We start from the raw sequence: 14,609 nt of genomic DNA, 5'->3' as shown, positions 1-14,609 counted from the left end.
GTAGCCTACCCGGCTTATTAAAAACGTTAACGGGTGAAGTGCTTCCTCCGTTTGCTATTCGATTGCAGGCTATGAATGTTTTTTTTTTGTGGGCTATTCTAAATTAAAAATAATTCCACACATTTATTAGTAGGCTGTATGTAAAGACCAGATTAAATTGAGAATAGTCTGATGGGTGAGAATATTATCAAGTTCTTGTCAAATTGTGAATTAGAGACTGATGAAGTGTGTGCAGCCTGCACAAAAAACAGAGCACATACATGCCTTTCATGAAACTTTTTTCAAATCCTCATTAGAGTCGCATCATGCAACCTTACAATGTATTAAAAATCCAAATTTATATCACAAACAGTGGCGGTTCTAACTCTAAATTAAGCATACAGGAGGACCTGTTTCAAATGATCAATTTGTTAACTGTTCAACACAGAATAGTGCGAACTCCCTCTGAATCGTTTAGGAAAAAGACCCTTTCTATTTTATTCAGATATCTTCAATTGTATTCTTCAAACTATAAAATAATGCCTTGGGAATTCTAAGCAAATCTTGTCTGCTAAATGAACTAGTGTTACCCACAGCCATATGGCATAGCCAGATCAGGACCTAACAGAAGGACGACTCAGAATATGATATTCTGTTCTCCTGAAATAAGCAAAATGTTCTTCTTAAATGTAGATGTTCCAAAGGTCCGCATCAATGGCTTGTAGGCTATGAAGCCCTGTGAGACCGGCAGTGATTTGCATGACAGTTACCGGCTGACAAAAAAAGTAATATCCACACAGCTCTGTCCCAGACGCGACTCCAACATATAGCCACAACCAGGCCTGCTCTCAGAACAGCCTTTGTTTCCAATAACGTGATTCTGCTCAGACCAGACTAGAGACAGATGGTTGATATTTCAGTAGTACTTTATACACAGGTTTGTATGGGTATGCTTCCTGTCCCTCTCTCTCCTACAGTGTGTCTCCTACAGTGTGTGTGTGTGTGTGTGTGTGTGTGTGTGTGTGTGTGTGTGTGTGTGTGTGTGTGTGTGTGTGTGTGTGTGTGTGTGTGTGTGTGTGTGTGTGTGTGTGTGTGTGTGTGTGTGTGTGTGTGTGTGTGTGTGTGTGTGTGTGTGTGTTTTCCTGCTGTGTTAACCCTCTCTCTCTCCTAGTGTGTCTCCTGCAGTGTGTGTTTTCCTGCTGTGTTAACCCTCTCTCTCTCCTAGTGTGTCTCCTGCAGTGTGTGTGTTTTCCTGTTGTGTTAACCCTCTCTCTCTCCTAGTGTGTCTCCTGCAGTGTGTGTTTTCCTGTTGTGTTAATCCTCTCTCTCTCCTAGTGTGTCTCCTGCAGTGTGTGTGTTTTCCTGCTGTGTTAACCCTCTCTCTCTCCTAGTGTGTCTCCTGCAGTGTGTGTTTTCCTGTTGTGTTAATCCTCTCTCTCTCCTAGTGTGTCTCCTGCAGTGTGTGTGTTTTCCTGTTGTGTTAACCCTCTCTCTCTCCCCTGCTGCAGTTCGCCAGTATGCTGACATTTGTCTGTTCAGTACGGCTCAGTACAAGTGTCCTGTTGCACAGGAAGAGGCAGAGTGAGTCCCCTTCTCTCCATCCCTGTCCCCTTCTCTCCATCCCTGTCCCCTTCTCTCCATCCCTGTCCCCTTCTCTCCATCCCTGTCCCCTTCTCTCCATTCCTGTCCCCTTCTCTCCAAACCTCTCTCTCCATCCCTGTCCCCTTCTCTCCATCCCTGTCCCCTTCTCTCCATCCCTGTCCCCTTCTCTCCATCCCTGTCCCCTTCTCTCCATTCCTGTCCCCTTCTCTCCAAACCTCTCTCTCCATCCCTGTCCCCTTCTCTCCATCCCTGTCCCCTTCTCTCCATCCCTGTCCCCTTCTCTCCATCCCTGTCCCCTTCTCTCCATCCCTGTCCCCTTCTCTCCATCCCTGTCCCCTTCTCTCCATCCCTGTCCCCTTCTCTCCATCCCTGTCCCCTTCTCTCCATCCCTGTCCCCTTCTCTCCATCCCTGTCCCCTTCTCTCCAAACCTCTCTCTCCATCCATGTACCCTTCTCTCCAAACTGCTCTCTCCATCCCTGTCCCCTTCTCTCCATCCCTGTCCCCTTCTCTCCAAACCTCTCTCCATCCATGTACCCTTCTCTCCAAACTGCTCTCTCCATCCCTGTCCCCTTCTCTCCATCCCTGTCCCCTTCTCTCCATTCCTGTCCCCTTCTCTCCAAACCTCTCTCTCCATCCCTGTCCCCTTCTCTCCATCCCTGTCCCCTTCTCTCCATTCCTGTCCCCTTCTCTCCAAACCTCTCTCTCCATCCCTGTCCCCTTCTCTCCAAACCTCTCTCTCCATCCATGTACCCTTCTCTCCAAACCGCTCTCTCCATCCCTGTCCCCTTCTCTCCAAACCTCTCTCTCCATCCCTGTCCCCTTCTCTCCATTCCTGTCCCCTTCTCTCCATTCCTGTCCCCTTCTCTCCATCCCTGTCCCCTTCTCTCCAAACCTCTCTCTCCATCCCTGTCCCCTTCTCTCCAAACCTCTCTCTCCATCCCTGTCCCCTTCTCTCCATCCCTGTCCCCTTCTCTCCATCCCTGTCCCCTTCTCTCCATTCCTGTCCCCTTCTCTCCAAACCTCTCTCTCCATCCCTGTCCCCTTCTCTCCAAACCTCTCTCTCCATCCCTGTCCCCTTCTCTCCAAACCTCTCTCTCCATCCCTGTCCCCTTCTCTCCAAACCTCTCTCTCCATCCCTGTCCCCTTCTCTCCAAACCTCTCTCTCCATCCCTGTCCCCTTCTCTCCAAACCTCTCTCTCCATCCCTGTCCCCTTCTCTCCAAACCTCTCTCTCCATCCCTGTCCCCTTCTCTCCAAACCTCTCTCTCCACCACTGTCCCCTTCTCTCCAAACCTCTCTCTCATCCTCCTTCTCCTTTTCTTTGTCTCGTCTGAGAGAGAGAGAGAGAGAGAGAGAGAGAGAGAGAGAGAGAGAGAGAGAGAGAGAGAGAGAGAGAGAGAGAGAGAGAGAGAGAGAGAGAGAGAGAGAGAGAGAGAGAGAGAGAGAGAGAGAGAGAGAGAGAGAGAGAGAGAGAGAGAGAGAGAGAGAGAGAGATGCAGACAGATTGTGTGGCCAAACAGACACTCACTTTAAGTAGTGTTTTGTTGTATTATTTCTGCATATTTTCTACCTCATATTGTATGAGCCTCTATGACATCACCCAACCCCCTTTCTGCTGGCACTACCATGCCAAAATACCCCTCTCCTCCTCTTCCCCTCTCCTCCCCACCCCCCATCTAACCCCCTCTCAATGGCCCCAGGTAACCTCATCTTATCCCGTCTAGTAACATCACAGCCCCTTGTCCCCTTGTTATGACATCTTAGAGTCAGTGTTTTCCCCCCCTGTACTGTAGTTTTACAGGTGACTGATGTAGTTCTGCACAGATGTGACACCTACAAAAAGTCTGTGGGCCGTGCCTCCGACCGGTGAGTAGAGAAGGAGCGACTGGCAAGGCCTTGACCCAAAATGGCCGCCCAAGACGTAACCCCCAGAGCTCCCAGACCCAGACCTCCCCACAACCCCAGTACCTGGCTTGATTTTCGGTCCACCAAAACTTTCCCTCATGGCCTAAATCGAGATGCCCTACCTCACACTCTGATAATTGTCCTCCTTGTCCCCTGTTATCCAGTCCTCCACAAGAAGCCACTGGCCCCAAAACCCAATATCCTTTCTCTCAAACGAAGAGGATTCTCTCCCAGTCTAGTCCCCTTCAATGAGTCTAGTCTCCCTCCCTGTTCCAGCATCTCACAGATCCTTTGTTTTCCTCTGTTCTTTCCTTACTGCTTCCCCAGCGTTGTGGATGCCTATACAAGAGGGACTAGGAACCCATCACATATGAAAGAAATAATAAATCATTTTCTCTCTCTCACCTCCTCCACAGTGACCAGGTGTCCCCCAGCAGTACGTTCTGTAAGGTGTACACCCTGACTCCCACGCTCACCAACAACCGAGAAAAGAGAGGCCTGGCTCTGGACGGCAAGCTGAAGCACGAAGACACCAACCTGGCCTCCAGCACCATGTAAGAGACTAGAGAAACACATTACAGAGAGAGAGAGAGAGACTAGAGAAACACATTACAGAGAGAGAGAGAGAGAGAGAGACTAGAGAAACACATTACAGAGAGAGAGAGAGAGACTAGAGAAACACATTACAGAGAGAGAGAGAGAGACTAGAGAAACACATTACAGAGAGAGAGAGAGAGACTAGAGAAACACATTACAGAGAGAGAGAGAGAGACTACAGAAACACATTACAGAGAGAGAGAGAGAGAGAGACTAGAGAAACACATTACAGAGAGAGAGAGAGAGAGAGAGAGACTAGAGAAACACATTACAGAGAGAGAGAGAGAGAGAGAGAGAGGAGAGAGAGAGAGAGAGAGAGAGAGAGAGACTACAGAAACACATTACAGAGAGAGAGAGAGAGACTAGAGAAACACATTACAGAGAGAGAGAGAGAGACTAGAGAAACACATTACAGAGAGAGAGAGGAGAGAGAGAGAGAGAGAGAGAGGAGAGAGAGAGAGAGAGAGAGACTACAGAAACACATTACAGAGAGAGAGAGAGAGACTAGAGAAACACATTACAGAGAGAGAGAGAGAGAGACTAGAGAAACACATTACAGAGAGAGAGAGAGACTAGAGAAACACATTACAGAGAGAGAGAGAGAGAGAGACTAGAGAAACACATTACAGAGAGAGAGAGAGAGACTAGAGAAACACATTACAGAGAGAGAGAGAGACTAGAGAAACACATTACAGAGAGAGAGAGAGAGAGACTAGAGAAACACATTACAGAGAGAGAGAGAGAGAGACTAGAGAAACACATTACAGAGAGAGAGAGAGAGACTAGAGAAACACATTACAGAGAGAGAGAGAGAGACTAGAGAAACACATTACAGAGAGAGAGAGAGAGACTACAGAAACACATTACAGAGAGAGAGAGAGAGAGAGAGAGAGACTAGAGAAACACATTACAGAGAGAGAGAGAGAGACTAGAGAAACACATTACAGAGAGAGAGAGAGAGAGAGACTAGAGAAACACATTACAGAGAGAGAGAGAGAGACTAGAGAAACACATTACAGAGAGAGAGAGAGAGAGAGAGACTAGAGAAACACATTACAGAGAGAGAGAGAGAGAATAGAGAAACACATTACAGAGAGAGAGAGAGAGAGGAGAGAGAGAGAGAGAGAGAGAGAGAGAGAGAGAGAGAGAGACTAGAGAAACATTACAGAGAGAGAGAGAGAGAGAGAGACTAGAGAAACACATTACAGAGAGAGAGAGAGAGAATAGAGAAACACATTACAGAGAGAGAGATAGAGAGAGAGACTAGAGAAACACATTACAGAGAGAGAGAGACTAGAGAAACACATTACAGAGAGAGCGAGAGAGAGAGAGACTAGAGAAACACATTACAGAGAGAGAGAGAGAGAGAGACTAGAGAAACACATTATAGAGAGAGAGAGACTAGAGAAACATTACAGAGAGAGAGAGAGAGAGAGAGAGACTAGAGAAACACATTACAGAGAGAGAGAGAGACTAGAGAAACACATTAGAGAGAGAGAGAGAGAGAGAGAGAGAGAGAGAGAGAGAGAGAGAGAGAGAGAGAGAGAGAGAGAGAGAGAGAGAGAGAGAGAGAGAGAGAGAGAGAGAGAGAGAGAGAGAGAGAGAGAGAGAGAGAGAGAGAGAGAGAGAGAGAGAGAGAGAGAGAGAGAGAGAGAGAGAGACTAGAGAAACATTACAGAGAGAGAGAGAGAGACTAGAGAAACATTACAGAGAGAGAGAGAGAGAGAGACTAGAGAAACACATTACAGAGAGAGAGATAGAGACTAGAGAAACACATTACAGAGAGAGAGATAGAGAGAGAGACTAGAGAAACACATTACAGAGAGAGAGATAGAGAGAGAGACTAGAGAAACACATTACAGAGAGAGAGAGAGACTAGAGAAACACATTACAGAGAGAGCGAGAGAGAGAGAGACTAGAGAAACACATTACAGAGAGAGAGAGAGAGAGAGAGAGACTAGAGAAACACATTATAGAGAGAGAGAGACTAGAGAAACACATTACAGAGAGAGAGAGAGAGAGAGACTAGAGAAACACATTATAGAGAGAGAGAGACTAGAGAAACACATTACAGAGAGAGAGAGAGAGAGAGACTAGAGAAACACATTACAGAGAGAGAGAGAGAGAGAGAGAGAGAGAGAGAGAGAGAGAGAGAGAGAGAGAGAGAGAGAGAGAGAGAGAGAGAGAGAGAGAGAGAGACTAGAGAAACACATTACAGAGAGAGAGAGACAGAGAGACGAGAGAGACAGAGACACTAGAGAAACACATAGATTACAGAGAGAGAGAGACGAGAGAGACAGAGAGACGAGAGAGACAGAGAGACGATAGAGAGAGACAGAGAGACGAGAGAGACAGAGGAGAGAGACAGACGAGAGAGACAGATGAGAGAGAGACAGAAAGAGAGAGAGAGACAGAGAGAGACAGAGAGACTGTAGCACCCGGCGTGACCCTACTATAATCTAAAGTCAAATGTCTACTGTTTGCTGGTGCATCTGTCCCCAACCAAGGTGGGCCTACAGCAGCACCTATATCTTCTGCACAGATTCTGTCAGACCTGGACCCTGACAGTAAATCTCAGTAAGGCAAAATGAATGGTGTTCCAAAAAAGGTCCAGTTGCCAGGACCACAAATACAAATTCCATCTAGACACCGTTGCTCTAGAGCACACAGAAGACTATACAGTGAGGGAAAAAAGTGTTTGATTCCCTGCTGATTTTGTACGTTTGCCCACTGACAAAGAAATGATCAGTCTATAATTTTTTTTATTTTTATTTTTTATAAATTTTATCCCATTTTCTCCCCAATTTTCGTGGTATCCAATCGCTAGTAATTACTATCTTGTCTCATCGCTACAACTCCCGTACGGGCTCGGGAGAGACGAAGGTCGAAAGCCATGCGTCCTCCGAAGCACAACCCAACCAAGCCGCACTGCTTCTTAACACAGCGCGCCTCCAACCCGGAAGCCAGCCGCACCAATGTGTCGGAGGAAACACCGTGTACCTGGCCCCCTTGGTTAGCGCGCACTGCGCCCGGCCCGCCACAGGAGTCGCTGGAGCGCGATGAGACAAGGATATCCCTACCGGCCAAACCCTCCCTAACCCGGACGACGCTATGCCAATTGTGCGTCGCCCCACGGACCTCCCGGTCGCGGCCGGCTGCGACAGAGCCTGGGCGCGAACCCAGAGACTCTGGTGGCGCAGTTAGCACTGCGATGCAGTGCCCTAGACCACTGCGCCACCCGGGAGGCCCAGTCTATAATTTTAATGGTAGGTTTATTTGAACAGTGAGAGACAGAATAACAACTAAAAAATCCAGAAAAACGCATGTCAAAAATGTTATAAAATGATTTGCATTTTTATGAGGGAAATAAGTATTTGACCCCCTCTCAATCAGAAAGATTTCTGGCTCCCAGGTGTCTTTTATAGGTAACGAGCTGAGATTAGGAGCACATAAAAGACACCTGTCCACAGAAGCAATCAATCAATCAGATTCCAAACTCTCCACCATGGCCAAGACCAAAGAGCTCTCCAAGGATGTCAGGGACAAGATTGACAAGGCTGGAATGGGCTACAAGACCATCGCCAAGCAGCTTGGTGAGAAGGTGACAACAGTTGGTGCGATTATTCGCAAATGGAAGAAACACAAAAGAACTGTCAATCTCCCTCGGCCTGGGGATCCATGCAACATCTCACCTCGTGGAGTTACAATGATCATGAGAACGGTGAGGAATCAGCCCAGAACTACACGGGAGGATCTTGTCAATGATCTCAAGGCAGCTGGGACCATAGTCACCAAGAAAACAATTGGTAACACACTACGCCGTGAAGGACTGAAATCCTGCAGCGCCCGCAAGGTCCCCCTGCTCAAGAAAGCAGTTTGCCAATGAACATCTGAATGATTCAGAGGACAACAGGGTAAACGTGTTGTGGTCAGATGAGACCAAAATGGAGCTCTTTGGCATCAACTCAACTCGCCGTGTTTGGAGGAGGAGGAATGCTGCCTATGACCCCAAGAACACCATCCCCACCGTCAAACATGGAGGTGGAAACATTATGCTTTGGGGGTGTTTTTCTGCTAAGGGGACAGGACAACTTCACCGCATCAAAGGGACGATGGACGGGGCCATGTACCGTCAAATCTTGGGTGAGAACCTCCTTCCATCAGCCAGGGCATTGAAAATGGGTTGTGGATGGGTATTCCAGCATGACAATGACCCAAAACACACGGCCAAGGCAACAAAGGAGTGGCTCAAGAATAAGCACATTAAGGTCCTGGAGTGGCCTAGCCAGTCTCCAGACCTTAATCCCATAGAACATCTGTGGAGGGAGCTGAAGGTTCGAGTTGCCAAACGTCAGCCTTGAAACCTTAATGACTTGGAGAAGATCTGCAAAGAGGAGTGGGACAAAATCGCTCCTGAGATGTGTGCAAACCTGGTGGCCAACTACAAGAAACGTCTGACCTCTGTGATTGCCAACAAGGGTTTTGCCACCAAGTACTAAGTCATGTTTTGCAGAGGGGTCAAATAGTTATTTCCCTCATTAAAATGCAAAAACATTTTTGACATGTGTTTTTCTGGATTTCTTTGTTGTTATTCTGTCTCTCACTGTTCAAATAAACCTACCATTAAAATTATAGACTGATTATTCTTTGTCAGTGGGCAAACGTACAAAATCAGCAGAGGATCAAATACTTTTTTCCCTCACTGTACATACCTCTGCCTAAACATCAGCGCCACAGGTAACTTCCACAAAGCTGTGAACGATCTGAGAGACAAGGCAAGAAGGGCCTTCTATGCCATTAAAAGGAGCATAAAATTCTTCATCCCAATTAGGATCTGGCTAAAAATACTTGAATCAGTTATAGAACCCATTGCCCTTTATGGTTGTGAGGTCTGGGGTCCGCTCAGCAACCCAGAATTCACAAAATGGAACAAACACCAAATTGAGACTCTGCATGCAGAATTCTGCAAAAATATCCCCTGTGTACAATGTAAAACACCAAATAATGCATGCAGAGCAGAATTAGGCCGATACCCGCTAATTATCAAAATCCAGAAAAGAGCCGTTAAATTCTACAACCACCTAAAAGGAAGCGATTCCCAAACCTTCCATAACAAAGCCATCCCCTACAGAGAGATGAAACTGTTGAAGAGTCCCTTAAGCAAGCTGGTCCTGGGGCTCTGTTCACAAACACAAACACACCCCACAGAGCCCCAGGACAGCAACACAATTAGACCCAACCAAATCATGAGAAAACAAAAAGAGAATTACTTGACACATTGGAAAGAATTTACCAAAAAAACAGAGCAAACTAGAATGCTATTTGGCCCTAAACAGAGAGTACACCGTGGCAGAATACCTGACCACTGTGACTGACCCAAAATTAAGGAAAGCGTTGAATATGTACAGACTCAGTGAGCATAGCCTTGCTATTGAGAAAGGCCACCCTAGGCAGACCTGGCTCTCAAGAGAAGACAGGCCATGTGCACACTGCCCACAAAATGAGGTGGAAACTGAGCTGCACTTCCTAACCTCCTGACAAATGTATGACCATATTAGAGACACATATTTCCCTCAGATTACACAGACCCACAAAGAAATACCACAGTGTGCCATCACAGCAGCAAGATTTGTGACCTGTTGCCACAAGAAAAGGGCAACCAGTGAAGAACATCGTTACGAAACTGTATATAGACAATTACATTTGAAATGTCTATTCCTGTCACGCCCTGACCGTAGAGAGCCTTTTAATGTCTCTATTTGGTTTGGTCAGGGTGTGATTTGGGGTGGGCATTCTATGTTTTGTGTTTCTATGATTTTCTATTTCTATGTTTTGGCCAGGTATGGTTCTCAATCAGGGACAGCTGTCTATCGTAGTCTCTGATTGGGAACCATACTTAGGTAGCATTTTTTCCCACCTGTCTTTGTGGGAAGTTGACTTTGTTTAGGGCACATAGCCTTTGAGCTTCACGGTTTGTTTTTGTAATGTTTATTGTTTTGTTCGGCGTCATTTTGATTTATTAAAGAAAATGTACGCCCACCATGCTGCACCTTGGTCCTCCTCTTTCAACAGCCGTGACAGAACTTCCCACCACCAAAGGACCAAGCAGCGTGGTAAGAAGGAGGACTGGACATGGGAGGACATTTTAAATGGCAAGGGATCCTGGACGTGGGAGGAGATCCTGGCCGGGAAGGATCGCCTGCCCTGGGAGCAGGTAGAAGCAGAGAGGAAGGCGAAGGCAGCAGCTAAAGCGGACCGGCAACGTTATGAGGGAACACGGCTGGCAAGGAAGCCCGAGAGGAAGCGCCCAATTTTTTTTGGGGAGGGGGGCACACGGGGGGGGCACACGGGGAGTGTGGCAGAGTCAGGTTGGAGACCTGAGCCAACTCCCCGTGCTTACCGTGGAGGGCGTCTACTGGTCAGGCACCGTGTTATGCGGTGGAGCGCACGGTGTCTCCAGTACGTGTTCTTAGCCCGGTGCGCTACATCCCAGCTCCCCGCATCTGCCGGGCTAGGGTGAGCATCCAGCCAGGACGGATTGTGCCAGCCCTGCTCTCCAGACCTCCAGTGCGTCTCCTCGGGCCAGGATATCCTGAGCCGGCTCTGCGCACTGTGTCTCCAGTGCGTCTGCAAAACCCAGTGCGTCCTGTGCCTGCGCCCCGCACGTGCCGGGCCAAAGTCACCATCCAGCCAGGACGGGTTGTGCAGGCTAGGCTCTTAGCTCGAGACCTCCAGTGCGCCTCCACGGCCCAGTGTATCCGGTGCCTCGGCCAAGGACAAGGCCTCCTGTATGTCTCCCCAGCCTGGTGAGTCCTGTGCCTGTGCTAAGCCCTAACCCTCCTACATGTCTCCCCAGCCTGGTGAGTCCTGTGCCTGCTGCCAGAGCCAGGCCTCCTGTGTGTCTCTCCACTCCAGTGATGATCCATGGCAAGAAGCCTCCAGTGATGATCCATGGCACGAAGCCTCCAGTGATGATCCATGGCAAGAAGCCTCCAGTGATGATCCATGGCACGAAGCCTCCAGTGATGATCCATGGCAAGAAGCCTCCAGTGATGATCCATGGCACGAAGCCTCCAGTGATGATCCATGGCACGAAGCCTCCAGTGATGATCCATGGCAAGAAGCCTCCAGTGATGATCCATGGCAAGAAGCCTCCAGGGGTGAGACATGGCACGAAGCCTCTAATGAGGGCCTCCAGTCCGGAGCCCCCAGCGACGGTCTCCAGTCCGGAGCCTCCAGAGACGGCCTCCAGTCCGGGGCCCGCAGCAACGAGGGTGCCCAGTCCGGGGCCCGCAGCAACGAGGGTGCCCAGTCCGGGGCCCGCAGCAACGAGGGTGCCCAGTCCGGGGCCCGCAGCAACGAGGGTGCCCAGTCCGGGGCCCGCAGCAACGAGGGTGCCCAGTCTGGGGACCGCAACGAGGGTCCCCAGTCCGGGGGCGGCGGCGAGGTCCCCCACACCAGAGGCGTCACCAAAGCGGGGTGAGCCAGAGGTGGAGCGGGGTCTGCGTCCCGCACCTGAGCCGCCACCACGGATGGATGCCCACCCAGACCCTCCCCTATAGGTTCAGGTTTTGTGGCCGGAGTCCGCACCTTTGTGTGGGGGGTACTGTCACTCCCTGACCGTAGAGAGCCTTTTAATGTCTCTATTTGGTTTGGTCAGGGTGTGATTTGGGGTGGGGACTATGTTTTGTGTTTCTATGATTTTCTATTTCTATGTTTTGGCCAGGTATGGTTCTCAATCAGGGACAGCTGTCTATCGTTGTCTCTGATTGGGAACCATACTTAGGAAGCCTTTTTTCCCACCTGTCTTTGTGGGAAGTTGACTTTGTTTAGGGCACATAGCCTTTGAGCTTCACGGTTTGTTTTTGTAATGTTTATTGTTTTGTTCGGCGTCATTTTGATTTATTAATGAAAATGTACGCTCACCACGCTGCACCTTGGTCCTCCTTTCAACAGCCGTGACAATTCCTTTGGAACGTGTGTGTAATATTTACTGTACATTTTTTTTTTCACTTGCTTTGTAAACATGTTTCCCATACAGCCAATAAAGCCCCTTGAATTGAAGAGAGAGGAAGAGAGGAGAGAGGAAGAGAGGAGAGAGAAGAGAGGAGAGAGGAGAGAGAAGAGAGGAGAGAGAAGAGAGGAGAGAGGAAGAGAGGAGAGAGGAAGAGAGGAGAGAGGAGAGAGAAGAGAGGAGAGAGAAGAGAAGAGAGGAGAGGAGAGAGAAGAGAGGAGAGAGGAAGAGAGGAGAGAGAAGAGAGGAGAGAGAAGAGAGGAGAGAGGAGAGAGAAGAGAGGAGAGAGAAGAGAGAAGAGAGGAGAGAGCAGAGAGGAGAGAGCAGAGAGGAGAGAGCAGAGAGGAGAGAGCAGAGAGGAGAGAGAAGAGAGGAGAGAGAAGAGAGAAGAGAGGAGAGAGAAGAGAGGAGAGAGAAGAGAGGAGAGAGAAGAGAGGAGAGAGGAGAGAGAAGAGAGGAGAGAGAAGAGAGGAGAGAGAAGAGAGAAGAGAGGAGAGAGGAGAGAGGAGAGAGAAGAGAGGAGAGAGGAGAGAGGAGAGAGAAGAGAGGAGAGAGAAGAGAGGAGAGAGGAGAGAGGAGAGAGAAGAGAGGAGAGAGAAGAGAGAAGAGAGAAGAGAGGAGAGAGAAGAGAGGAGAGAGAAGAGAGAAGAGAGGAGAGAGGAGAGAGAAGAGAGAAGAGAGGAGAGAGGAGAGAGAAGAGAGGAGAGAGAAGAGAGGAGAGAGAAGAGAGAAGAGAGGAGAGAGGAGAGAGAAGAGAGAGAAGAGAGGAGAGAGAAGAGAGGAGAGAGGAGAGAGGAGAGAGAAGAGAGGAGAGAGGAAGAGAGGAGAGAGAAGAGAGGAGAGAGGAGAGAGAAGAGAGAAGAGAGGAGAGAGGAGAGAGGAGAGAGAAGAGAGGAGAGAGAAGAGAGGAGAGAGAAGAGAGGAGAGAGGAGAGAGAAGAGAGGAGAGAGAAGAGAGGAGAGAGAAGAGAGGAGAGAGGAGAGAGAAGAGAGGAGAGAGAAGAGAGGAGAGAGGAGAGAGGAGAGAGAAGAGAGGAGAGAGGAGAGAGGAGAGAGGAGAGAGGAGAGAGAAGAGAGAAGAGAGGAGAGAGGAGAGAGGAGAGAGAAGAGAGGAGAGAGAAGAGAGAAGAGAGAAGAGAGGAGAGAGAGAGAGAAGAGAGAAGAGAGGAGAGAGGAGAGAGAAGAGAGGAGAGAGAAGAGAGGAGAGAGGAGAGAGAAGAGAGAAGAGAGGAGAGAGGAGAGAGGAGAGAGAAGAGAGAAGAGAGAAGAGAGGAGAGAGGAGAGAGAAGAGAGGAGAGAGGAGAGAGGAGAGAGGAGAGAGTGCACATTCAGAAAGTATTCAGACCCCTTGACTTTCCACATTTTGTTTTACGTTACAGCCTTGTTCTAAAATGTATTAATAGTTTTTTTCCCTCATCAATCTACACACAATAACCCATAATGACAAAGCAGAAATAGATTTGGAAATTTTTGCAAATTTATTACAAATAAAAAATATAAATATCACATTTACATAAGTATTCAGACCCTTTACTCAGTACTTTGTTGAAGCACTTTTGGCAGTGATTACAGCATGAAGTCTTCTTGGGTATGACTCTACAAGCTTGGCACACCTGTATTTGGGGAGTTGGTCCCATTCTTCTCTGCAGGTGCTCTCAAGCTCTGTCAGGTTGGACGGGGAACGTCACTGCACAGCTATTTTTAGGTCTCTCCAGAGATGTTAGATCGGGTTCGTCTGGGCTCTGGCTGGGCCACTCAAGGATATTCAGAGACTTGTCTCAAAACCACTCCTGCGTTGTCTTGGCTGTGTGCTTAGGGTTGTTGTCCTGTTGGAAGGTGAACCTTCACCCCAGTCGGAGGTCCTGAGCGCTTTGGAGCAGGTTTTCATCAAGGATCTCTCTACTTTGCTCTGTTCATATTTCCCTCGATCCTGACTAGTCTTCCAGTCCCTGCTGCTGAAAAACATCCCCACATCATGATGCTGCCACCACCATGCTTCACCGTAGGGATGGTGCCAGGTTTCCTCCAGACGTGACACTTGGCATTCAGGCCAAAGAGTTCAATCTTGGTTTCATCAGACCAGAGAATCTTGTTTCTCATGGTCTGAGAGTCTTTAGGTGCCTCTTGGCAAACTCCAAGCGGGCTGTCATGTGCCTTTTACTGAGGAGTGGCTTCCATCTGGCCACTACCAAAAGAAAAAACTGATTGGTGGAGTACTGCAGAGATGGTTGTCCTTCTTTAAGGTCACCTCCCTGACCAAGGCCCTTCTTCCCCGATTGGTCAGTTTGGTCAGATGGCCAGCTCTAGGAAGAGCCTTGGTGGTTCCAAACTTCTTCAATTTAAGAATGATGGAGACCATTGTGTTCTTGGGGACCTTCAATGCTGCAGACATTTTTTCGTACCCTTCCCCAGATCTGTGCCTCGACACAATCTTGTCACGGAGCTCTACAGACAATTCCTTTGACCTCATGGCTTGGTTTTTGCTCTGACATGCACTGTCAACTGTGGGACCT

At 48.6% G+C, this 14,609-nt stretch overlaps 1 protein-coding gene across 1 annotated transcript in view; it reads left to right on the top strand.

The window, feature by feature from the left end:
- Positions 1 to 14,609, top strand: part of LOC120030609 (arrestin red cell-like) — a 97,476-nt gene that overhangs the window by 78,900 nt on the left and 3,967 nt on the right. Inside the window, exons 10-11 of the mRNA XM_038976034.1 lie at positions 1,488 to 1,560; positions 3,903 to 4,040. Coding sequence (XP_038831962.1) covers positions 1,488 to 1,560; positions 3,903 to 4,040 — 211 coding nt within the window. The remainder of the gene's footprint in view (positions 1 to 1,487; positions 1,561 to 3,902; positions 4,041 to 14,609) is intronic.

Source organism: Salvelinus namaycush, chromosome 36, assembly GCF_016432855.1.
Source record: "Salvelinus namaycush isolate Seneca chromosome 36, SaNama_1.0, whole genome shotgun sequence".
NCBI lineage: Eukaryota > Metazoa > Chordata > Actinopteri > Salmoniformes > Salmonidae > Salvelinus > Salvelinus namaycush.
Note: the sequence above shows the minus strand (reverse complement) of the source record. Positions and strands in the feature narration are given on the sequence as shown.